General features: G+C 44.5%; 1 protein-coding gene across 1 annotated transcript in view; it reads left to right on the top strand.

The window, feature by feature from the left end:
• Window positions 1–13,349: 13,349 nt before the first annotated feature.
• CDADC1 (cytidine and dCMP deaminase domain containing 1) overlaps window positions 13,350–27,418 on the top strand; it is a 237,259-nt gene continuing 223,190 nt past the window's right edge. Inside the window, exon 1 of the mRNA XM_086934977.1 lies at window positions 13,350–13,665. Coding sequence (XP_086791103.1) covers window positions 13,587–13,665 — 79 coding nt within the window. The 5' untranslated portion in view covers window positions 13,350–13,586. The remainder of the gene's footprint in view (window positions 13,666–27,418) is intronic.

Genomic DNA, 27,418 nt, shown 5'->3' with positions numbered 1-27,418 from the left:
TTTTGCATTTTGAAAGAAAGTTGCATATCGTGCTGAAGCGCCTTTTGAGCATTTACATGTTTGGTAATTTTGGCACTGTTGTACACCGCTCTGAAGCGCTCTTTAGTCATTTACATGTTTGGTAATTTTGGCACTGTTTTACATGTTTGGTGATTTTGGCATTTTTGTACATCACACTGAAGCGCTCTTTGGTTATTTACATATTTGGTGATTTTGGCAACTTGGCACATCGCGCTGAAGCGCTCTATGGACATTTACATATTGATGACTCTGGAATTTTGGGAACATTGCGCTTAAGCGCTCGTGGGGGCATTTGCATACCTTATGACTTTGGCATTGTGTCACATCGGGCTGAAGCGCTTCCTAGACATTTGCATATTTTGAACTCTGATGCATAGCACTGAAGCGCTCCCTTGGGTGTTTGAAAATAATCTGCCTCATTAGCATAAGTGACGTGTTGTGTATTGCAAAAAGGCTGTTGGATGTACCACTGTGATATTTAACGGTGGTTAAAGCACATCATTGTATCTAAAAGCCACGTGGCTCTTTATATGAATGTGTGCTTCGTTTTGAAACGTGGTTGTTTAGCCATAACATTATATCCTTGAGAATTATAGGAACAGAAATTGCTAGTGAAGCCTGAGAAGACGTACACAATGACTGTTCCATGCATAACCTGCTTTTCTTTTACAGGTATGTTGTCATTGCTTAATCCATGTTAAATATAGGCAAAGAGTTTACGAAGCACAAAAGGAAAGTTAATCCAGGACAACATCTCGTTCCAGGTCTCCCTCCACGCAGTACCCATCCTAATTTCCTCCCCCCATCTAGCCACTTTGATACTCAGTGCAGTTAAGCTTGAGTCAAGGCTGCTGGAAGGTGGGCTTCTTGAGGGTACTGCTCCTGAGGAACCCAACGGTATTTTACAAGTTCTGACACACATCCCGCTGGACCCCCACTGACAGCAGGGTGTTGAGGGATGCCGGAAGTGCCAAATCAGCCTTCGATCTGAAGTAGGGAATCTTCCTATCCGCATGGTACCAGTGCCGAGCGAAGCTCGCTTGCGCCACCAGATAGTAGACATGAAAATTTGGTAGCCCAAACCCTCCTTTCTCGTAAGGCAAAATGAGTGTGTCCCAGCTGACGCGAGGCTGTTTACCACCTCATACCAGTCGTATCAACAGTGTTCGAAGGGCTGAGAAGAAGCTATTATAAAGCGGAATCAGAATATTATGGAATAGGTATAAAAATTGTGGGAGGACAACCATTTTAACGATGGCTATTCTTCCCGCCATGGACAGGGGTAGCGTCAATCACTGCTCCATGTTATGTCCCAGCTTTTCCATTACCGGGCCATAGTTCAACTGGAGGATACGATCTTTCTCTCTGTGTATATGAATTCCTAGATACTTGACGGAGTCCTCACACCACTTCAATGGAAACTCCTCAAGCCTACCACAGGGCACCTCCGTTAGCTGGTACACCGCTGATTTCTCCCAGTTAATGCATGAATCAGATAGGGTGCCATATCTTGTCACTTCACACAAAAGCGGCGTCAAGTTGTCATCCGGGTGTCGTACATATATTTTTAATATCATCTGCGTATAGTGAGAGTAGCAGGGGTCCTGTGTTAAACTGTAGGCCCGATGATTGTGCTGCTCCTGCAGACGACGTACCAGCTGGTCCAATGCTAACACAAACAATAAAGGGGAGAGTGGGCATCACTGCTGTGTTCCCCGTGTAAGTTAAAACTTTGTCAACAATGTGCCGTTAAGGCATATGCGCACCATGGGCTGTGTATACAATAGTTTAACAACTGCTAAAAATCGTTCTGGCACACCCAGGCAACCCAGTGTAGCATATAGGAAAGGCCAATTGAGCGAATCGAAAGCTTTTTCAGCGTTGAGCAGCACAGCAGCTGCTGGAACCGACAATGATATTCTATGTACTGTGGCAAACAGCATACAGAGACTGAGCTCTGTTGACCTGTGAGGTATAAACCCTGATTGAGCGTGCAAGGTCAGTTTTTCTACTATTAGGGCTAGTCTTGTAGCTAATATTTTAGCTAAGATCTTATTATCAAAATCTGAAAGTGACAGCGGTCTGTAGGAACCACAGCGCTGTGGATCCTTACCGGGTTTGGATGTAGGATTATGACCGCTTCTCGCAGGGTGTGCGGGAGCCCACCTGCTTCTACCGCTTCTTGATATACATCTATAAGATATGGCACAAGGATATCTTTGTATTTCTTATAAAAGCTTCCCGAAAACGCATCTAGCCCCAAAGCCTTAGAGCGGCTTAGAGCATTTATGGCGTCAGTCACTTCGTCTTCCGAAAATGGCTCGCCAGAAACTCCTGGTGTGCTTTTTCCAGACCATTGAGATCTTATCTAAGTAGTCACTGTAAACTAGTGGGTGCCCAGTAGCTCTTGAGGGGAACAGTTCTGTGTAGTATGTGAGCAACTCTCCGAGGATTCCCACATTGCCAGTTATACGCGACTCATCACGTCCTGTCAGATCAGATATATATGTCTGTCTGCGGGTCTGCTGCATTAGTCTGGCATGAGTCCTACCCGGCCTTTCACCCTAGCCCAGCAGTCATGTATTTGGTGAGATAATGTGCCTCACACTCAGCTACTTCCCAAAACTCCGCTAGAAGGGCAGCGCGGTGTTGCAAAATGGGGGGGCTAAGGGGTTGCGTATCCAGTTGATCAAGGTCTACCAGCTGTGCTTTTAATCGTGTAATTGTACGCCTTCGATCACGAGTACACCTGCACTCTTTGATATGCATATTCCCCTAGTGTGGGCCTTTAACGCCTCCCATAGCGTGAATTTGGATGTCACTGTGCCCACGTTCAATGTAAAATATTCACTGATCACAGCGCTCAATTCAGACGTGAATACTGTGTCTCCCAGGGCCATGTCAGGGAATCTCCATGGTCACTCTACAAACCTGCGCGTTGAACTCTCAGCTCTAGTACAACTGATGAGTGATCCGACAATGTGCGCAGGCGATGTTTCACATCGCTAATCCATAGCGCCAGCCCTGCCGAAGGGCACCAGTTCTCCAACCGGGTCCATGTGTTATAAGGTGCAGAATAGTGTGTGTATCCATCCCGGCTGGGGCTGTGGTGCCTCCACGCATCAACCAGTCCATAACTATCAAGAATACCTAGAAGTGCCCTCCTGGCCCTATGCGTTGTATCTGAAGTGGTTGCTGTGCTGTTGCGTGCCGGATCCAGGAGTAAATTGACATCCCTACCCAGGAAGATTTGGACTGTCCCCATTTGCTCAATGTGTGTATGAATGGAATCGAAGAAATCAGGGTCATCAATATTTGGTGCATAAATGTTCACAAACAATATTGAGTGTTCAAGCAAGCATCCCTTTAACAATAAATATCCCCCTCCCCCTGGGTCTCGATACACCTCTCCCTACCTTAGCGGCACTCGTTTGTGTATCAATATCGCCACACCTCTTCTATACGAGCTGTAACCAGCAAAGTACTGATGCGTCCCCCAATTGCTTGCAGTGATACTTTCACGGAAGGCGCTAGGTGAGTTTCTTGTATGAAAGCAATGTGTACCTTGTGACGATGCATATAGTTGATTACTAGCTTACATTTGCCGGCATTATTAAGGCCCCTTACATTCCAGGACATTAACACCACATTAGCTTCCAGTTGTACCTTGTTAACCATAACCTAACTCTTGATTACGAATTGTGTCTGCATCTAAAATACAATTTCTGCACGGTACTTGAACATGCCGATTAAACCAAATCACCAGCATTTGCTTGAGAACCCAAATTCCGCCCACCCACCTCCCATCCCCCATGCCAAACTGCGGGGAGAGTCCCAACCACCCAACAACAAATTCAGAGTTTAAATGAAAAAACAACATTATGCTATACTGCATCAACCCAAACACGTGCATCCGCACTTGGGGGGTAGCAACGCCACACCGCTTTCCCACTACACTTGGCGCATATGTGTCTAAAAGTATGTAGAGAGTCCGTTCCCGGGTGGAGTGAACAATGCACCCCAAACCTGTTACGCAGAAACCTGGTCCAGGCAATGCAACATGTAGATAGTCACAAGATTATTTGTCTGTTTAAGGGACAGCTAGCTTTTTCAACTGGCCGTGAAAAGATCTGAACTTGCACCTGAGTCCAGGATGTTCTGTGATTGGGGGAAGGTGTTCTTCGTTGCGGCCCCAACTTAGAGTAGTTCTGGCAGAATTCCTGGGCCTCATGGGGGGAGTCAAATATTCTGGACCGTCCATCCACGCCCACCTTTAGCCGTACAGGATAAAGCATCCTGTCTGCAGCCCCAGCTATCGGAGATTCGCCTTCACCCCGGCATATTTTCGTCTTGCTTCCTGGACCATTGCAGTGAAGTCCGGGTAGAGAGAAATGGATGACCCTTGCCACTCCAACTGGCCCTTCTCTTGCGCCATCCTTAGGGCGGAATCCCTGTCTCTGGAGTTAAGCAAGTGAGTTATGATAGGCCTCGACGAGCAGCCCGGGTTCGGCCGCGGCCCAAGAAAGCGGTGCGCATGCTCTACAACTCCAAAGCGATCGGTAAGTAATGAGAACCGATCCAGCCACACAGAGTTGGTGGATTCAGGCACTCCCATGACTTGTACATTATTCCGCCATCCCCTTGCCTCCAAATCCTCATTCTTGATTGCGACTGACTTAAAGAGTTTCTCCATTCGCTCCATCTTTTTGGTGGTCTGGGAAGTGCCGTCTTCCAGGGTCGGAAATTCTACCCTCTGCCGTATTTAAGCGTCTCTCATGGTTGTTGAGCAGGGTTCCCATGGCTTCCAGTCTCCTGTTTAAGGTGTCAAAGCGGGTATCCAGTGCACTAAAGCTCGCCCTGAGCTCCGTTAGTACGGTATCTGACACAGCTACACCAGTTGTGTGCGTACCACTTGCCTCCGCCATGTTTCCTTGCTGGGATGTGGGGCTGGTGCCCGGTGGCTTAAAAGGGAGGGTGCTTTGTTTTGGCCAATCACACAGGCCAGAGTGAATGTCCAACCAGCAGTGCGGTTCTTCCCCCCTCAGGTCTATCCGAGCTATGCAGGCCAACTATGCCAGCGGCCAGCGCCTACCCCAGCCTGGGCGTCTGCTGCTGTGTCTCCTCGGCGTGCAGGGGTCCTGCACTATCCTTAATGCCCCTTGATGCGCGGTACCAGATAAAGGGGGCCTTGCCCGAACATCTTCTAGGGCATATCATCAGGGGGGAGCCAGTAGCGTTGTCCCGCAGTACCCAGCCCACTGGCCGGTCCCCAGGCTCACCTGCGGTCCCTATCACCGTGGGGCCTTCGGGAAATGACTGTAGGACTAGCGGGAATAATGTTTATGCACTCTGGACACCCCCAGCTTCTCCTTACCCCGCCTCCTGCTGGAACAGGCCAGATCCGCTGCAATTACTGGCGGGCGCTCCGGGGTACGGTGCGGCTCCTGCTACTTTAGTCGCAGGCTACACTCATGGCTGCAGGCCTCGACCCGTGCTGGCTATGCACACCGGTGCCGATCCGCACTGCAGCCAGCCAACGCCCCACGTTCCGCACCGATTTCATCAGTGCCCCTTCGCGCATCATCTCCTGGATGTTTGGTGCCGTTTACATACCCCGGAAGGGCTGATCGGCAATGATGTGCGGCAGAGCTTCAGGCCACGCCCCTGATGCAAAAATTAAGTTGATGTCATTACAGTTTATTGCTGCCACAAATGCTTTTGCTTCCTCATGTGTACCCTTCCATACAATGAAAATATTGTCAATGAAACACAGCCAGCTTATTACCCGATTATTCCACACATCACCATGGTCAGCGATGAGCACCTGCTCCTCCCACCAGCCTATGTGCAAGCATGCGTAGCTGGGGCAAAGCAGGTGCCCATCGCCAGACCACACACCTGCCAGTACACCTCTTTGTTAAAGAGGAAAACATTATTTTCCAGGCACCATTGTACCTTGTAAATAAGCATTTTGGTGTGATTACACAATCGAAGTGGTCTGCTTCTGAGAAATTGTTGAATAGCATGTAAACCATCACATTGCTTAATGCGCATATTACAGCTGTTACATCTAGTCAAGAGAAAGTCATCTTGCCAGGGAATATCATAGATCCTTTTAAACACAGTCTATATATCGTGAGGTATTTCTGAATAGACTTTCATTGGCCAATATTATTGGCCTTCCAGGGGGTTGCTTCTTATTTATATGGATTCTGGGTATAAAATACAATATCAGCATTGTGAGGGTCATTCTTGATGTATAAGTACTCTTTTTGACTTAACAATCCCCAGCTTCTCAATACCGTCAATCAAGTGAATTTGTTGCTTTTCACCTGTCGCACCTGCTCCCAACTGCTTTTGGTGTAGCAGCTGATGTTGCTTAACTGCCTGTATGCTTATGCTTTGTATATCTCTAATGGCCAAAGTATGATACTTTTGCATTTCTCCGAATTACGGATGACCACCTCTTTGTTCTGTTGTAATTTCTGTATTAGTTTGTGGTAATTTTGTACCCTGAAATTGCGCTTGTATCTTCTTGTTAAGCTTTTTTAAATCCTCAATGATTCAGTCATTGAATTCATCAATTCAATCTCTGGTTGAAAAGGGCTTGAAGGTTGAGGCAGGTTTGAAGTGTGTCCCTGCCTCTCCATACACATCAGGATCCATGGAGTCAAAGATGTCTTGCTCACAGATGGACTCACCAAGGCCTGCTTCACTTTCCATTTCTTTAAGTTCTTGCATCTGCCTCAAGACTACAATAGAAAGATTATCGTGTTCGCTTGCACTTCCTTTTCTGTTTACCACTCCTTGTTTGTTTTTTAGTTGGTGGTACTTGGTCAATTTTAATTTTCTGATGCATTTATAAATGTGCACCCTTGTTTGGGTACAATTATATATATACACGCATGCATGGTATTCGCAATTGCTGCTTCCTCCCACCCTTTCTTTTACTAGTGTGTTTGTGGGTGTGCTACCTCTTGAGATCTGATGTGGAATGTCGAGAAGAGCCAGTGGCAGACAGTTTAGTTACCAGCATTATGCTAAGGATTAGCTAGTCTGAAGTAGTAATAAATGGTATGTACCTCACATCAGTCATTACTTCAGAAACCGGTTATGTCATAGGGCTAAATAAATAAAAAAATCTGTTGGTAAAGAACAGTGCTTTAAATGGTAATATGGACATGGGGTACTCACTATTTAGAGTACCTGCTTGCGCATCAGAAATGCTGATACTCTCCTATCAAATAAATTGTAGCAGTGCAGAGAGGTGCAGGTATTCCCCCTTTCCTATTAAAGGAGTGCAGCTACTTCAGTACAGGATATTACCTTCTCATCCATCTTCCTCCAACAGTCCTTACGTATGAGTTTATGTCTTAACCATGCAGATAATGATTAACAAAATTGAATTTACTTTCCAAATCCAATTGGCCCTCATCAAATGGAGTGTGTATATTTATCTTTCTTTTCCAGAAGCCGATCAATTGCCATCTTGGCATACAGGTGTGGAGTATATTTTCCTTAGTGTTCTCTTGTTCTTTCCATTTTCATTTAAGACCTGCTTTAGCAGTCTATTCAATTTTTTTGTATGTTTGATGGATGTTCGTGAGCTGGGCATACAACATCAGGGTTCAGTCTGAGGCTTGCAAGGCAGCCTGTGATGGACTCTGGGATATTTATATTTTCATTGTTGACATTTCCACTCGTTTCTCGGCCTAGATGGCTGTGGGGCACTCCTTTCATGTTACCAGCATTGTTGGCTTTGAAACGCCGGGTCATGTCGGCCTGTTTTCAATATGGCACCCATGCTTGTTTGGAATAGCGCATCTCTACGCTTCTGCCTGTTCTTCAATGGGCGGGGCCGGGGACGCGCCATGGCAGGACAGTGATGCCTTGACAACCAGCCAGCTTTCTCAGGAAATGTTTCCCTTGGCGGGCTGGTTGTTGAGACTGACGCTGTCTCACTGTGTTACCTCCTGCAGTCATGGTTTCTCCTGCAATCCAATGATGAGTGATGTGGAGGAGATCTCAACTGTGGCTAGGCCATCTCCAGAAGTCTCTCCAGGCTATCATTGTGACAGCTGTGGAGGCTGCATTCCGGGCCGAGGAAGGGGCTCCTCCTTCTAAGTCCCCAGGATGAATCCTTCTGTTGATAGTGATGATGATGACATCAACGGACGTTTTGTGCAGGGCTCAGATTTAGCCGAAATCTTACAGCATGTGCATGATAATCTGGGATTTGCTTCCTCACCTCAGGCTCCTGCTGATGATTACGTGTTTTCACAATATCAGTGTGCAGAACCTGAAACTTTGCCCTTGCATGTTTCCATTCCTCATGTGTTAACTCATGAATAGAAGGATATTGAGAAACAGTCTTTTCCTCACTTCCTTTTGAAATGCTATCCTCTTAACAAGATTGGGGAGGACATCATGGCTGGGTTGTTCACCCAGGATAATGTGGTGCCAGAGGATGCCATACCATCTGATGCGGTGGACAAATAGGTGGAAGAGGCGGCGAAACGGGTCTGTGTAGCATCAAACTTTGCGCTCCCGGCTAATGCCTACTCCACCTATGCCATACAGTCTCTTCTTAAGGACTTCGATATTTTGGCAGAGAAAGTACAGGAGGTTGCAGATTTCTCAACTCTCTTGGTCTTGATGGAGCAGCAGGTCCGTTTTATTTCGAACATCGTGTTTGTCAACCTGTGTGCTGCTGCGGATGCTTCAAGCAGTACCATAGCAGCTCGCCGCAACATCTGGATGTGCTTATGGAAGGCTGATGCGGCTCAGAAGGCGGTACTCATGAAACTACCTATTACTGGTACCAATGTTTGTAGCAGTGAATTGAAAGAGCTGATTAAAAAAATCAGCAGAGAATAAGAAGCTGGTTATTTCTGTTTGGGCGGTCTCCAAGGGCACGGAATTTGGCACAAACGGGTTTTCCTCCCTGGGGTGATTTCTGCACCAAGAGCGGTCACAAAACTGTTAGCGTCATTGGTGGGTATTTTACATTCTGTATGTATCCACCTCTACCCTGATTTGGATGATTGACTAATTGCCTCTTTTACTTTTTCAAAGGCCCAGTTGGAGATTCACTTAGACCCACCCTGTTGCAGGAGTACAGCTTCAAGATGAACTGGAAGAAGAACCTGGTACAGCCTTCTCAAGATCTTCTCTTCATCAGGGCTTCCTTTAGGATGGACTTGGAAGAGGTATTTGTGTCAGACGAACACTGTGTTTGGCTCTACTCCCATGTGTCTTCTTTCCTTCTTCGTCCTTCCGCATCTATGGGGACACAGCTCTGCTTTCAAGGGTAGACGGCATCTGCTCTGGCTCTTCTCACTTGGGGAAGTTACACCTGTATTCCTTGATTAACCATCTTCTGAGTCACTGGAATTCGTTGTCTCAGGAGTACGAGGCACTGGTCCTCAGATCCGCAGGGATCCTCGGTGGTGGTTAATTCCTGATTATCTGAACATGTTTCTCTTTGGTTCCTCTTTCTGTTCTCAGGCCATGAGAAATCTACTCACCCACTCGCTTTGACGAGTCAGCTTTTATCAGGTTGAGTTATTTTTAGGGCCTACTGGCCCTGTTTGGCAATCTGGCAAAGAACACGTGTTATGCTCATTCAGAGAGTGTTTTTTATATATTTTTTACTGCAAAAGTTAGAAGATTTTGTAAAGTTAACTGCCTGGCAGTCGTGCTGTGCACACAGCATTTAAATTGCTTGTACATATATTTTATTAGTTAGAAAAGCCCTTTTATGTCATTCTGAAGTGATACAGATATTAATATGATCAAAACCAATCAGAATACTTTACTTGGTGCTGTGAAATGATAAACATTTGCTGAAACCAGATGTTCACACATTAGTGTTTGTTTCAGTAAAACTGTATGTTAGTGGGAAGGTTTATGGCCACTTCATTGGAAAATGTCGGTCTGTAAATGACAGGGTGCTACTGCATTATGCTTTAGTGATATATTTATTAAAAGAAGGGTTTTTTAAGAAGGGACTGAGAAATATTTTTGTGCCCCATCATGACAATTCTATTAGTGATCTAAGAGGCAATTCCGGGGTCATGTGTACCATAAATATGAGCTAGATTGTTAATATACATGGAATAGACTATTAAAACAAAGAAATTTGTTTTTGTATAGCACATATGTGGATTCACATATTTGATGGTAGTCGTGTGTGGCAATAAAGAAAAAGGTGACTGTGAAATAAAATATTTGCCTAGGATCACACAATTCGAGATGAGTTTATGTGTCAAGTGTGTTACAGTTAGGTTGAGTAAATTATTCAACTCAGTAGATCTGCAGGTCTGGTAAACTTTTTAAGATTTTTCGCGTCCTGTGTTCTGGTTCTCACGACCGATGACAGTGGGATTGGCTGGGGTGGAACCCTGGGGTAATCCACTGCGCAAAGGAAATGAAATAGAGTTGAGGCTCTTCATTCTTCCAACTGGAAGGAACTTGCTGCTTCTGAAGGCCTTTCTGTTTTACTGTCCCCTGTTGCTGCACTAAGCAGTGTGTGTACAGACAATCAGATTGTCTGCTCTTATTTGAATCGTAGAGCAGCATGGGTCCCTCTCGGTTTCTCCTTTCCAAGAAAATTTGCCTTCGGGCAGAATCAAATCTTCTGGGTCTTTCCTCAGTCTGTCTTCCCAGGGACAGAGGATGGGCCTGCGGATGCTCTGAGTCGCAGGTTCCCGTCCTCCGTGACTATGTGTCTGGATCTGACGTCTTTTCAGTCTATTCTTCTCCAGTTCAGTCACCCATGGCTGGATTTGTTTGCTACAGTGAAGAATGCTCTGCTTCCCCATTTTTGCAGTCTGGTCCCTTCCTTGAGGGCATGGGCAGTGGATGCTTTGGCTGTTCCTTGGCCCAGGGGTCTCCTTTATTGTTTTCCACCCCATCCCTCTTCTTCCTTGGGTGGTTCAGAAGGTGATGCAGGACCAGGCGGAAATTCTAGGGTTGCCCTAGCCTGGATGAGGCACCCTTGGTTCTCTTGTCTTCTGCATCAGTAGTTCCGGCCCAATTGGTTTCTACCGCTTCATCCTTCCCTTCTGAGTCAGACACTTCTCCTCTGGACACCCTTCGCAGGCTGAATCTTGTGGTCTGGCACATGGGAGGCAGCTCCTCTTAGAGCAAGAGTGTTTGCTTGATGTCGCAAAGTTCATTCAGCAGTCCTGATGGCCATCTACTTTTAAAGCTTATGGTCGTCCCTCGTGGAATTTTTTTGTCTTGTGTAAGGTTAGCGGTTTGCTATCTTGCTCTTGTGATCCAGCTGCGGGATTGGAGTTCCTTTGGGACGGTTTTCAGATGGGTTTGGCTGTGTCTAAACTCCGTAGTCAGTGGGCTGCTATGTAGGCTTTTTGTAGGGCTAGTGTTCTATCTGTTGCACCTCTGGTGGCTTTCTTGCTCCAGAGTTGTTTTCTCATACGTTTCTTGTTCTTTTCTTATGCCTCTTTGGGACTTGCCTCTTGTTCTGCAGCAGGGCTAGAAAAATCCGAAAAATAGTACAAGTCCTGCAGGTCTCGTACCTTGGAAAATCCCCTCGACCTAACTGCAACCTACTTGACCTCCGTCTTTAAAAACGGAGCAAAAGTGACGAGATAACAAGATTTAAAGGCATCTTTATTGCTCATTCCTTTTGTGAGCAATAAAAATGCCTTTAATCTTGTTATCCTGTCACTTTTGCTCTGTTTTCAAAGACAGAGGACAAAAGTTAGTTGGTCTTCCTAAAGGGTGAGTAGGACCTAAAAATAGCTCGTCCTCATCAATTCTCCCTCGCAAATGCGAGCGGGCAAGTGGATTTGTCGAGCCCTGCGTAGGGGTTATAGGGTATCCACTTGAGCCCCTGGATACCGCTGAATTCAAGTTTCATTTTGCCTTAATTGGGTTTCTTGTGGCCATTTCTTCTGGGAGACGGAGGGGGGGGGGGAGTGGATTGGGGCTATATTGTCCTACCCTCCAGTTTTCTTCCAGCCAAGGTGGTGCCGCAGCATAGTTCAGATTTTCCCCCAAAGGTGGTTACTTCTTTTCATTTAGATTCGGCTATTGTCTTACCTACTTTTTGTCTCCTGTATCAGATGCTGTAGTGCGCATGCATACTCTTGATGTCCATTGTGCACTTACCATTTATTTGCAGCGCACTGCTTTGCTTCACAAGTCTGATGCGTCATTTCTTACCCTTGGTTATCCAACAGAAGTCTTGAACCTTCTATTTCCACCATACCCATTGGATTAAGTTGGCCATTCCTCATTACTATTCTTTAGCTGGCCAGTTTTACATCATCCATCTCTGGACAGTTTATTAGGGGTGTATCTGCTTCTTGGGCATCATTTAAGAATGCATTGATTTGTGACATTTGCTTTGCTGCCACCTCACACTTTTATGATCCATTACCCTAATCAATGCACTCCAACTGGGTGAAGTTTATCTCCTAGTTTTGAGTCTGTTGGTCTTCCTTCAATATGATTTATCTGGGTCATTGTATTAAATACACTTATGGACTGTCCTAATGGTGTGTTTTCTTTTGTTGAAATCAGTTATTTTGCTTGGGTACGTACTCATACGCTAGGACTGTGGGAGGAAGATGGATGAGGAGGTAATGCCTGGTTACTTACTGGTAATTTTCATTATTCCGAGTTCATGCCTTCCTCGTCGCAGTCCTGAGTTCCCACCTATCTCTCCCAGATGTGCAACTGGATTGGGAAAGTAAATTCGAGTTTGGCAATCATTATCTGCATGGTTAAGAGATAAACTCATACCTAAGAACTGTAACAAGAAGAACACATGGACTTGGAGTAATGAAAATGACTGGTAATAAACTGGGCTGTACGTGCCCATTTAAAGCACTGGGTAACAAAAAATTCCTGATCTCCATACAGCATTTATCATAGCGATAGTTGTCATCACTGCTGCATTTATATTATTTACTGTTTTTGATATGACTGTACATTGTTTTTGTGTACATGTAGTTCACATTGTCACCATGGAAGAACGCAAGGTTCCATTGGGGCATTCACGGAGAAGGAACTGGTGATTCGCAAGCTGGAAGGTACTTACCATGAGCCTTGTTTACAAACAATAGGGAAAACCCGGTAGTAGTAGTTTGTGATAGGTAGCCATTCTTCAGACGCAGGCTTAGGCATGCACGCGTGGAACGCGACATTCCGCTGCCATTTGTCACTATAGTACCGTAAGCCTTTCTGGCATACAGGAAACAAACGACATATATAACTAGTAAGCTGGTCACCCCTTCCTCTTAGTCACGATGGAGCAGTCCAATCTTCGTATAGCGCACGTAGCTCTGTGCAAGTCTGTACACAGCCTGCTGGCGCTGACCTGTCCTTGGTGTTTTAATGCGCGCCCTGGACGCTGTGGTAACCCTCCGCCGCTCGTGTCGTCAGCGACGGGCGCCCGCCCCTCGCCGCGTTCAATAGACGCGCCGTAGTCCTCATCACTGCACCTGCTTGTGACAGCAAGTAACCCTGCCTGGACGGAGCGGGAAGTGGGATGCGACAGTGTCGACCGTTCAAGGCAGCAACAGAGAGTCCCAATGCACAAACCGCAGCGAGAGGGTTCAGCGCCCATCGGACCAGCCTGTCACAGCAGCACCCAGACTGACAGCATGCCAGGCGAGTGACTGGCAGTGGGGTGCACAAACCGTGTAACTCTTCCACTGTCTTGAGTTGCATGAATTTATATCTAACTTTAAGTAGCGGTGGCTCTCGAAAGTATTCGCAAGCACAGTCCATTTCAGTGGAAAGTAAAGGTCGGACCCGCATTTTAAATTCAAGGGCTCTATCTTCATATGGTGTTGACCAGTTAGGATTTAGGACAACCGACTTGTGCTTGCTGTCTACTATAACTCTCACAAAAGCAGTGCTATTGCAAGAATCCCTGTATTTGCCATGCTCAAGTCACCAAACGACCCTCTCTCTTGGAAGGATTTGAAATAATCCTAGTTTAACACGTTCCAGATATGCGAAGGAGACGTCTGACTAACGTGAATAATGTTCTCCTTCCCATTCTTGAAATGCATAGCTTTACGTTTACTAACACAACATTCGGATAAATTGGAACATAAAAATGCAGAGGTGTGTAAACTATAACGCGTATTATTTATCTATGAGCTTATAACGTTTGACCGATGTCACCATATAAACGTTTCATTAAGCTGCCACGGGATGCAGGGGTATAAGGACTATAGAATTATGTTTCAGCCAGTGGTGATCTGTTCCCTAGTATAAGCGAGGGTCTGTGTAGGAGCTTTCCTTGAAGCAGGGGTGTGCTCAAATCCACACCTTAGGTCTTGTGAATTGGACTATTGATTGCCAGATAGCAGGTTTCTACGTATTATCTGCGTAAGTGAACCCTGGCCCAACCAACTGTGTCTTTGGTAAATTATCCTTAAGCACATGACAGCAGGGTCAGGGCCTCAATAATCTTATCTCATCTCTAATGTCATACGGTTTATTTACCAATTTATCATCACTTGCAGGGCTAGGTCCTGTTTCCACACTGGAACTTTTTTCTGTTGGTGATGGACCTTTGAATATGGAATTATGATAAACTTAAATGTCATTAATACTTTAAGCTCAGTCAATGAGGAGAATTTAGATAAGTCGTCAAAAGTTTTATTTTCATTAAAAGATTAATTAAAGTCCTTTTTTTCGTTTTTATTTCGATTAGTCCATAAATCAAATGACTGTACAGAAATCTCATAAAAAAGAATGGTTGGGTTAAAAAATCAAGTAATTCATTTAACTGCGATCCTTAAAGGACTTGCAGCCAGATTCATGAAGGTGAATAGCGCTCGCAAAGGGCCAGATTCTCAGAATCTGGCCCTTTGCGAGCGCAATTTTTGCGTTTGGGATTCATCATCCCAAATGCAAAAATCGGTAATAGCGAATTCGCAAATTTGCGAGGCAGTGGCGTCACTAGGGTTGGTGTCACCCAGTGCGGTAACTCATGGTGTCACCCCCTCACGACTTACCCCATGATGGACCTCCTCCAAGTCCGCCAGTGCCAAATAACGCTCTAGCACCAGGGCTCGAGTCGGGGTACCACGGGGGTGGATAGCGTCCCACGACTTATTTTATCCGGAGATCGATAATTGGAGAAAATGGAGCCACACATTCACTCTTTGGGCTCTCTGGGGCAAGATCGGAACTCATTCAGAACACTGCTCTTGCGCTGGCTTCTCTGATGCAATAGCATCTAAGGGGTGAGCGAGGGGAGGCAATGAGTCTGAAGGTGCAACCACCTTTCCTGACATAACTTCCCGTCGTGACGTCAGCGTCCCCCCACTTCTTTTTTTAGGACTTGTGCCCTGTCTAGCACAAAGAAAAAAAAAGTCCAGAGACTTACACCTTTCATAGAAGGTAAACGTATCCGGCAAACCACCATGCTATGTTGCCCACCGTGATATGGCATACTTTTTTTATTAATTCATTTCAGTTGGGTTTGAGCTCTGGGCTGCTGCATTGTGCTGGTGAGGCCCAGATTTTGATAGCGAACTTTCATTAGCTTTGTAATTGGCTGGACGGCAGCGCGTGCCTCAGTGGTGGCTGATGAGATTTAAAAGTGGCAGGGCGTAAAAACAGTTTCCAAAGTTAAAAAAGGGAGCATGCATGCATTACTATTTTTTGGATATATGTTGCAAACTTGCTCTCTGAAACGTTTTGATGGATTCATTTTACTGTCACTCTCCAAACATATATACTTTGCTCTGGTCGATTTTCGTTTCTCCCCATGCCCCAGACCTGTCTTCGGGTCTATAGCTACTGAATGTGTCCCCATTGCCGGTCTGTATGTTTGCGCGCTTCCCTTCTTCCTTGGCTCACATCTTTCTAACTGCTTTTAATTTCTCTTTCTTTCTTCGAATTACTCATCCGTTTATTATTTACCAATCTGCCGCCACTCTGTCTGCTTCTCCATTGCTTCCTTGCTGCCACTATCCCCTCAGATATGTATGTCCCTCCTGCGCGGGGAATTTTGGGAGCTGCGGCTGCAGGCCCTGCTTCCTCTGCTGCAGGAGAGGGCAGGTTCAGATTCACTTCCATTCCTCTCTGTAGCTACAATCTCCGCACAGACAGCTCCCATTGCCTCGAGTTGTAAGTGACATTCATTGCACGCTTGATGCCACGTCTCGTCATAGAGCAATATTGATAATTTCAGACAAAATCATAAATGTAGGGAGTACGCAGTTCCTCAATCTCCCACGGCGGGAGATGTAAGTGCAAAATGTGCAAAACTGTAAAGAGGCCATGCAAGGACAGCACTGGGATACAGCCGGCAATTAATAAAGTGACAATGCATAACTAAACATGTTACTTTCTGCGTTAAGTGCCGAAGGCCGGAAATTGACCTGGAGAGTATACAACAAAATAAAGTGCAGAATACAGTACAAATATGAACGGTGAGGTGGCCTGTTAGAAGTAATGGGGCTACCGTGCGTGAGAGTCCTAGCATAGGCCAGATAACTAACAATATAACGTGACAGTGCGGAAAAACAGGTTGTCCTTTCGACACCCCTGGCACCCTTTAAATCGCTATCTTATTTGCGATTAGCTAATTGCTAATCGCAAATAAGGAATACTCCCCATTCATTCCTATGGGCCTTTAGGCCTTTAGGCCCATAGGAATGAATGGGGAGTTATTCCTTATTTGCGATTAGAAATTTGCTAATCCCAAATAAGGAATATGTAGGAATCGCATTTTTTTTGCAATTCCTACATGAATTCCGTTTTGTGAGTCTGTAATAGCGATTCCTTATGGGTAAGATGTAGGAGCCCAAATACCGGTCGGTAACGGCCGAATTCGGCCGTTACCGACCGGTATTTGGTTATTGGGATGTAGGGGCATCATTTTACAGATTCGGTAAATTTACAGATTCTATAAAATACCGAATCGGTAATTTTACCGATTCAGTAAAACCCAGATGTAGGTGGGACTCTTCTGAGTCCCAAAGGCCTTTCAGATTCGGTATTTTACCACCCAATCCAATTGGGTGGTAAAATACCGAATCCTGGTGTGCATGCACACCTATGCCATGTGACAGACAGACATGCCCTTAGGGCATGTCTGTGTGCCACATGGCACACAAATCTGTATTTGGGGTGCTAGAGGGTGTCAAAGTGACACCCCCTGCACCCTTGCTGGAATCGGTATTTACCGATTCGGTAAATACCGATTCGGTAATGCCCATTGATTCCTATGGGCTTCAATGCCCATGGAATCAATGGGCATTACCGGATCGGTATTTACAGAATCGGTAAATACCGAATCTTAACGAGTCGGTATTTACAGAATCTGTAATACCTACACCGAATCGGTAAAATTCGGTATTTAAGAAGTGGTAAAATAGAATTACCTACATCTAGGCTCCCTATATCAAAGATCGGATCAAAGTGTTAGATTCTTTGAACTCATGAAGAGTTTGTATTCAAAAGGATAAGCGTGAGGGGGTATAAAGCTCAAAGCAAAGCTAAAGCAGCAGAACGTCCCATACAGAGTTGTTAATGAAACTCAGCCACATCTCAGTAAATCCAAAGTAATCAGCATACAGGTGCAGTAGCAATCTGCAAAATTCAAATGCCAATAATCGCGCAATAGGGGAACAGCAGCAGCTGCAAGCATCAAAAGTCTGGCAACGGGGAGAAAAGGGAGTCCTCCATTGAAGGCACTGGCCAGCTACCTAGGAACACGCAGTAATATAAAAGACATGAATACATACTGCAGACATTGTATAAGACTCCTTTCTCTGTGGACCAATCAGGTGGCATCACTCGTCATTGAGTAGGTTCAGCTCCTCCGGTCCCACATAAAATACATGCAGCTTGTAAAGTTACCACAAAGTTATCTACAAACATTTCTGCATAGTTAAATTCTGGAAACATAAGTCTTAGTTCCCATAGGCATTTGAGTGCAGGTCGGCCCTCTACATCACTTTTTGTTTCACTTCGAGAACAATGAACTACACTAACTAAGAAACAAAATCACTGTTAGGCACTGTATCCCATTTAATATGTACAAGAATTATTGTCTATAGTGCACAAATATCTTAATCAAGCATTTACGTGAGAACATGAGAAAATAGGAAGTTCTTGACATTTAAGATTACAATGTTGCTTATAAAGTAATACATTTTATTAAACTGGAACATTCTGCAGTTATTCATTTATTTTTAAAAATAACATTTTTAATCGGTTTTTCGATGTTGTGATAGCATTACAAGCCTTTGCTACTACATCAAAGTATATTGCATAGGAGGTAATTGTAGTTCAGAGGCATATCATGGTATTCAAAATTATGCAGCAAGCATCAGGTAGTAATCGATGATGCACCTAAAAACTTGAACCTACCCATGTAAAAAGTGTTGTCTCATAAACTGTTAACTTTGGTAGAAAACGCTGGGAGGAACGATAAGGGAGGGAAGGACAGGTGTGTTTTCGTACTGCGATGGTGAGAGGAAATGCAGGCTCTGGCGTAGGAGGGCATGTTATGACATCTTGTTGTACTTGACAGTGATGGAAGCATTTATGAGTTAGGGAAAGGTAGCCCTTGTAAGGGAGGGTAGTCATGTCCAAGGGGAGGATTGCTTAACCAGGTGCCACTTACGGGCCCTATGATTGTGGGGATGTTGTGTGTTTGTTAGTTGTTTGCAGAAGGTGCTTGATCAACATGGCCAACTGAGGAGAGACTGGGCATCAGCCCACCCAGCGCACCTCTTCATATCGGAGTGCTTCTGCAGCGTCCCATTTGTGCACTGCTCTTGTCCATGCCTCCAGTGGAGGGCCAGTAGGAGTGGACCAGTGAATGGGATTGCGTGCTTGGCTAAATGCGAGGCAAGGGCTGCGAAGCATGTCTGCTCCTTGTGTTGCTTCCTACGCATGAAAATGACTAGCAAACAGGCTTCCCAGGAATAGATGTCCGGGAGTCCTGTAAGTTCTCAAAGTGTTGCATGAATTATGTGCCAATATTGCTGCACGCCCAAAAGATGTGTAACAGCGTTGTGTTAGGGGTGTGACATCGGGGCAAGCAAATTGTGACTCCGGGAAGTGGCAGTAGAGCTGCACTGGCGTTAGATAGGCCGGTGTAGTATAAAAAACTGTATGTTTTTGAAATGTGAGTTTTGGGAGAACTTCTTTGGAAATTCTAGGGCTCGCTCCTGATCTTTATCATGGAGTAACCTCCTGTATTCTTCCTCCCATTTTTGGAGAAGTGTGAGGAGGGGGGCCGGCCGGCAATTCTTTTATGGCTTTATACAGCCAGGTGGAAAATTCTGCAGTTATTACAAAATTTCTAAGCATGTCAGTTTAAGGTCAAGCTTCTAATTCACGTTATGCACATTTAATAAGTATTAGGTTTGCTTTTAGTTAAAGACGTTTGCTTCTTAGCTTTTCTATGATGTATTTGATACCTATGATTGCCTATTGCAAATCAGCACATTTCAAAAGCGTATTATTTGAGCATTCCATTTTTTTACATCTATCATTGCATAATCAGCTACTAAGCCTACAAAAGTTTTGTTTTATTTAGGGGACTCTATTAGTCCCTCATCTGCTGGTTATCTTAACCATCACATTGTTACGATTTCACATGTGAGTTCTATTCAAATGGGCCATTTCATCCTTAGTTGAATCCTGTCTCTTTTTTTTAAACTTTGTTATTTCAGTGACTTCCTGTAGTCGTCATGCATGATGTGGTTTTAAGTTGTCTTTTTTCCTTCTATTGTAAGAAGAATATTTACAGCCTTTAGATAAAACAAACAAAGCCCTAGGATTAATACTGGCATAAGTATACCCTTCAGAATGCCTCCTTCTTTTGTGACCCAATTCCCAATGGTATGAATCCCTTAAAAAAAATTCTAAAATACTACTTGTTTCCAATTCTTCTAATTCAGGTTTTAAGTCTGAAATGTTCTTTGCATATTCCTCTTTTCTCTTACTCTCATCGGGTATGTATGAGCATAAATGGGTTAATTTAAGCATCTTGCAGACTCCCACCTTTTTCTGAAAATCAAATGTCTAATGCTAAACAATCTCACAGAACCATTGAACGTAACGCAATAAGCTCAGGTTTTACTATGAGCAAAGCTCAAGATGTACTGGTTGCCATTTTGTCGACAACAGTTGACAGTTTTCTAATCATTGCATCATTTAGTATGGCTCCTACAGGTGGAATGATTGCACCAAATATGCCTTCCACTTATTGAGCTCCACTTTCTGTACTACACTTGTCTCTGTGTGCTAGTGTCATTGTTAATGCATATATACTATTCACATGACACATTTTAGGAAATAGCACAGCAAAGTAGCAGATACCCCCCAGTCAGTAGACATCAGTAAATAAGCATTCTGTCCACAAACCAAATGAATTCGTGGAACTGCAGATTTTGCTACTTACAAAATTTACTATGTCTCTCCCATTAATTAAAATGTGTGTTCACAACTACTGATCCCTACATGTTTGATTAGTTTAGGTGTCCTTCTTATGTAAATGTATATTTTTCCTTTGTGTTGACAGTCTAATTTTTATTTCGGTAAAACCATTTTCTTTCTAAGCTCATCGCCCTCTTTCTTCCAAAAGATTTTCAAACCATCCCTATGTTTGTCTTTAATGCGTGTCAGGTTAGTGTTCCTTTCTTCTCTAGTCATAATAAAAACGCTTTCTAGGGGCGGCATCAAACAGGTTAAATTGTTCTGATAAGCCATAAAACTATCTATAGGTCTATGTGGTCTAAAGTAATACCAAGCTGTCTCCATTCCTTTCATTTGTGAGTGTAAATTCAAGTTTTCTATTAAAAGCACTTTAGAAAGTATTAAGTCATAGTTAGTATAGAAATATTAAATATATTCATGTCTATATACAAGTTTATCTAAACAAACAACAGGAGGTAACCCGTAAACCCAGTTGAGACCTGGGTGACAATCATATGCAACAAGTAACAATCTTTCAACAGGTATCAATTAAAGGCAAGTTAAATATGCACACAATAGTTGTAGAGAAACAAAAGGGGATAAGGAACCGGGGAGACATCAGTGGTTATGCAAGAATTGCTGAGAGTGCTTTTATATTCAGAATTAGATGAAAAAAAGGAAAAAAGCACTGTATTACATTTAATGGCATGTAACCGGTACCACTTGCGCAACTTTGTGCTAGTGAATTGAATGAACAGCGCAAAGTGACGTGTGAACCAGCGAGGAACGGCGCAAAAAACAGTGTTGTAAAAAATTCAAACAACATTAGTAATAGTCCATCTCTTTTAACAATAACTAGGAGCCTATTCACAGGATTGAAAAAACCAAAACACAGATGCTCCTGATAAATTGCGCTAGGGAGTCAACAACTTTTCTACCTGATGTTAATACAGGTTATCATAAGCACCAGGTTCCAGTTCAATCGAAGTGCGGCATGAGGCCCGCCAGGAGGGCCCAAGGATGGAAATCCATAGCTATAAAAGTGCAGGAGTCAGGGTCAGTATCGTAACATAGGGGTAAGGAATTCCTCAAAGATGTTCTGCCAGGATTGACTGGAGCCTCAAGATAAACGAGCAGCAACACTTTTCCTTAAACACAGATTTGATGTACCCAAGTTAAAGTTCAATCCAGAATAACTTTTCTAGGTAATTAGTTTCCAACAAAACAATCTTCTTTTAGACCATCCTTAACCCTACTCTGTGTTCTTCTAATAATGTTATCCCTACTCTTCTACTGCAGACTCGTCGGACCTTGGTTGATCTTCCTAAAATAAGAGTAGGATTTGATTAACATCAGTCTCTTATTTTCATGTAACTTTTTTGGGGAATTTTCAAAAATCTGTTTGTAATTGCACAGTTCGTTCCAGTCAGCTGGCCTTTGTCTAATAATGCTTACTGTGGTGATGTCATGAGGATTCAGTCAGTCAGAAACCTTTATTCGATTCCAGATGAATCATAAAAGTTCACAAGGAAAACATACAATCATAAAATAAAACAATATTTACAAAAGAAAACAAAAACATAAATAATATCTTTTGCAGACAATAAAACACCCAATTACGTACTTTTACATTGCATATTGTTTCCTTATTATAAAAACAATTTTTATAAAACTAAGCACAGAACTACAAATGGAAGCGTTTGCTGGGGAATGTAAATAATTAAATCCTCTCTATGGGATCGGAAACAATTTCCTTTAAAATTGGTTTAAGAAAACGCACCCTAGGGTCTTTATATAATGTGCAAAATAACATAAGGTGCATAGTATTTTGTTGGGCTGTGTTGTTACAAGGATAGGGGGGTAGCCTCTCACACCACCCCACCTGTTTTGGAAAAGCCACAAGAAAGTGCAGAGTGCCTAAACGAAATCTAGTCATTAAAAAAACATGCATTTCCCTGTAAGCTAAAAGACAAATATAATTGTTGCTGTTTTAAACAAGGGAGGTCCGATCTATCTGAGGACCTAGAAGATCTATTCAGCTACGACCCAAAAGCTTCTTTTATGGAAATTTTCATGTTTAGGGGTATACACTCAGGTTTATCATAAAAATCTTCTAACCCTATTTTATAAAAGGTTTGTTTAACATAGCTTAACCAGGGTACCGCCATTGCATTGTCTAGATTCATGCAATCTTTTAAGACAAGTCGGGAGAAATTAAGTTCCTCTGAAGACCAGATTTTCCCCCATAAAAACAGGGGTGCCATGTGTATTCTATCTGTAATAGAATCCATGCCCACCTCCGAGTGACAAAATGAGGTAGGCGAACTAGACGGGATAAATAAGAGTCTCTTCAAAAATGTGTTCTCAATTATTTGGATCTGTGTACTCTTTTGATATCCCCACACTCCTGCACCATAAGTTGCTCCTGACAGACATTTTGATTTGTATGGGGTTATCTGCTCTGCAACAGGCTTATGACCAAGTTTGTCCGCAAATCGAAACAGCCCCTCAATAACTCTTGAAGCTTGTTGCACCCGAAATATTAGAAGTTGGTCTCAATTTAGGTCCGAATTAAACACATTCCCAAGATAACTAAAGTTTTATACCTTCTCAATAGCTATCTCATTCACTGTGTATTTTCGTGTTTTCGTTGATTTGGGCCCGCATACCATGACAAAGGATTTCATATAAATCACCTTCAAATCTAGCGACGTCATATATTCGGTGAAAGCATTCAAACATGCCTGGAGGCTGTTGGCAGTCAAGGCCATCAGGACCGTATCGTCAGCATACGACAACAAAGGTACTTGGGCACCTGCTATTCTCGGGAAGTCCAAATGTTTGTTTAACAGAAACTGCTCCAGCCCATTTCTGTAAAACAAAAATAAAAACGGGGCTAGGATGCAGCCTTGCCGGACCCCCTCTGTCGACACAATGGGCTTTGTCTTCTCTCCTCCTGGGCCATACCGGATAACTACAGAAGTGGAAGCATGTAGACTGCGGAGGAGAGTGGCAAGTGGTTCCTCAAAGCCCATATCTTCCATCAGTGCCCACAACTTGCTCCTGCACACCATGTCGAAGGCACTGGACAAGTCTTGAGGATTCAAAAAGTTTGGATTTCACATCACACAGTTAATCTTCTGTAACATTTAGTATTTTGTCAACATAGTAAGACTACTCAGTTTTAAATACCTCTGACAAGGTAATCTTGCTCTTTTTGAACTCCTCTCCTTTTGTTGATCCTCTCCTATATTACTTTCACCACTTGTTTCTGTCTCCTCAGGAATAGTCTATAGGATCTGATCAACTGACAAGTTCTGTTTCAGTCTTCCTCAAATACAGTTCTGTGGCCATTCAACTTCATGGGTGACTTCTCAATTCAGAACTTCTTCCTTCACCTGAAGTTCTTTGCTGTACTGATGTTGTTTCAGTCACATTTCCAAATTGAGGATCAGCCTCTGCAGGGCTCGAAAATTCCACTCGACCGCTCGCATAGTCGAGCTAAATTTAGCAAGGTCGAGCTGTTTTTAGGTCCTACTCGCCCTTTCTGGCGAGTAGGAAAACAAACAAACTTTTGTCCTCTGTCTGTGAAAACAGAGCAAATGTGACAAGATAAGATTTAAAGGCATTTTTATTGCTCACAAAGGTAATGAGCACTAAAGATGCCTTTAAATCTTGTTATCTTGTCACATTTGCTCCGCTTTCACAGACGAAGGTCAAGTAGGTTGCAGCTAGGTCGAGGACATTTTTTCAAGGTACTAGTCCAGCAGGACTAGTACCATTTTTTAGATTTTTCGAGCCCTGCTCTGCTTCTACTTCGTTAGAAATTTCAATGCTACTTGCTGCAACACCAGGTACTTCAATTCATGCAACTGGTTGCAGTTCTTCACCCCTTTCTCCTTCTTGCTGCTGTTGTGACCCTGATACCACTTCTCCCCACAATCTCTCCGCTTATGGCGGTGCTGTCACCAATGCCCTTTGGGATTTCTCACTTTCTTGGTGAGTTGATCATGCTCCAAATTAGGATATCTGCCACACTTTACAGCAGTATTTGTCCCTAAAATGACTTGGAAGGGGCCTTTCCATCTCGTTTCCAGGCAATTCTGCCAAACATGCTTCTTGATCATGACCCAGTCACCAGGATTGAGGTCATGGCACTGTTCATAGTGCGGATCCTCTCTGGCAGATGCAACCTGTTAAGAAATAGAATGCACCACATCAGCAGCCAATCCTTTGCAGTAATCAAGTAAAATATCATCTGTGATGTTCACCAATGCATTTGCAGTTACAGTAGGCAACCTCGTAGCACATCCCATCCAAATTTAATGAAGCGATAAACCAGTCTTCCTATCAAAGGATACTTCCAGTACTCATCAGCACCAAATATAAATCTTCTGGCTATTTCAGTGATGTTGAGGCACAAATTTTGCTAGCTGAGACTTGATAGTCCCGTTGATTGGTTCAACTATGCCGGAAGCCTCAGGTTGATAGCCGCAATGTAGTCTTTCCTCAATCTGTAAAGCTGTGCAAATCATCTTCAGGACCTCATTATTGAAGTGGGTCACCCTATCTGAATCCAGAGAAACTGGAATGCCATACCTTGTTATCAATTCTTGTAATAACAACTTTGCTACAGCAAGACTGTAATTTCTTCTGGTAGGGGTTGGTAGGCTTCCACCCATCTCAAGAAGACACATACTATGACCAGAACTGTTAGATTTGGGGGTCTCTGGTTGGCACAGGTAGGTACTTGTGACAAATAGGGACCCCATCCTCTAGTCAGGGAAAGGGGATTACACTAGGGGTGGGCGGCCAGCTACGCTCCGTGCACGGAGTGTGCGTAGTGCCGCCTACTCCGCATTTTGCGGAGCGGGCGTAGCCAGGCGGCACTACGCACGCTCCGCAGACGGAGCGTAGCTGGCCGCCACCCGCCTCCCTCCCGCCCTCCCTAAATACTTTCAATTAAAGGAGGCAAATAATTAAAATGCACTTACCTTGCCCGCCGCTGCCCGCCGCGTCCCCGGGGCTCGCTATCTTCCGTCTTCCGTCTTCTTTACTAATGCGCATGCGCGGGCGGCCGCGCATGCGCATTTTCTCATATTCTGAGTTCAGGCATACTAAACTCGAATTTCTACCATGTTCTCTGAGACTATTAGGATTATAAAGTGTAACAATTCTAACAGCCCATTCTGGCCTATGGAGAACAGGTAGCCTTGCAATAGTGAAAAACGAAAATGGCTGTAATTCACTATTAGGACATGCCACACACATCAGGGCTTGTCCTACCTTATACTTACAATGCACCCTGCCCTTGGGCCTACCATAGGGGTGACTGATATGAATAAAAGGGAAGATTTAGGGATTGGTAAGTGGGTGCACTTGCCCAGTCAGCATGACAGTACCAGACTGCATGCAGGCTCTGCAATGGCAGACCTTAGACACATTTTACAAGGCTGCTTCTGTGTGTGGCACAACCAGTGCTGCAGGCCCACCAGCAGTATTTGGATTACACACGCTGGCACACTCAGTGCACTAGACTAGGGTCTGATAAGTAAACCAGAGTAGCCAAACATGGAATCACTAATCCATACATCAATTTACAATAGGGAACACTTGCACTGTGGCACTGAATAGCAGTGGCACAGTGCCCAAAGAATCTAACACCAGCAAATACATATGAGGCAACAGCAAAAATGGAAGGGAGACCCACACCAATGGTGTCAGGTCTAACATGTGTCCCCTCCAGTTGAAAAATGGGGAGAACTACCCTAACTCTTGGGAGTTCTCTTCACTAAAGCGGAAAAATCTGGACAGACCATCAGCATTGGCGTGTTCTGTAACAGGGCGGTGTTCCACCGTAAAGTCCATACCCTGTAGGGAGATGGACCACCTCAAGAGCTCTGGATTCTCACCTCTCATTTGCATCAACCATCTGAGGGGCCTGTGGTCTGTCTGAACCCGGAAGTGAGTCCCAAACAGGTATGGCCTCAGCTTCTTCAGAGCTCTGATGCAGACAGGAGGTCTGGACGAGGCTCAGTCTCCTCCTCCATCCCAGCATATGTTGCCAAGAGCATGCCCACTTCAGGCCTATCTAAGTGGGACTTAAGGCGGTTGACATGTAGGACCCTAAAGGGGTTCCTAGGAGACCGCAAGTCCACCAAATAGGTAACTGGACTCTTGCGCTCCACAACCTCAAAAGGTCCGGTCCACTTATCGTGGAGCGCACAGGGCTCCACTGGGGCCATGACCCACACCTTCTGTCCAGGCTGAAGCTCTACCAGAGTGGCATTCTGGTCATACCAGCGCTTAATATCCTCGTGGCTGGCCTCCAGATACGCCTGAGCGAGTTCACTGAAGCGGGTGGTCTGGTTCCTGAAGGCCAGCATGTAGCTATATACATCCTGGGGAGGTTTCCTGGGAGATTGCACCCAGGCTTCTTTAACCAGACTCAGAGGTCCTCTGACTGGGTGTCCATAGAGAAGTTCAAAGGGACTGAACCCTAGAGATTTCTGTGGCACCTTACGGTATGCAAACAGTAGGCACGGTAAGAGTACGTCCCACTTAAGCCTCATGGGTTCCTCAAGGCCCATTATCATGCCTTTCAGGGTCCGGTTGAACCTTTCAACCAACCCGTTTCCTTGGGGTTGGTAAGGAGTGGTAAACTTGTAAGTTACACCACACTCCTGCCACAGGGAATTCATATATTTGGAAATGAAGTTGGTCCCCCGGTCAGACACTACATCGCAAGGGAATCCCAGTTGGGAGAAAAGTCCCATCAGTGCTCGTCCCACCACGGGGGCTGTCACTGTCCTCAGAGGTATGGCTTCCGGGTACCGGGTGGCATGGTCCACCAAGACCAGTATGAACCTGTTGCCCATGGCTATCTTGGGGTCCAGTGGCCCCACAATGTCAATCCCCACCCGCTCAAAGGGGGTGCTGACCACAGGGAATGGCTGGAGAGGAG

Source organism: Lissotriton vulgaris, chromosome 8 (genome assembly GCF_964263255.1).
Source record: "Lissotriton vulgaris chromosome 8, aLisVul1.2, whole genome shotgun sequence".
Lineage (NCBI taxonomy): Eukaryota > Metazoa > Chordata > Amphibia > Caudata > Salamandridae > Lissotriton > Lissotriton vulgaris.
The sequence above is the reverse complement of the archived record's forward strand: the minus strand, read 5'-3'. Positions and strand labels throughout refer to the sequence as shown.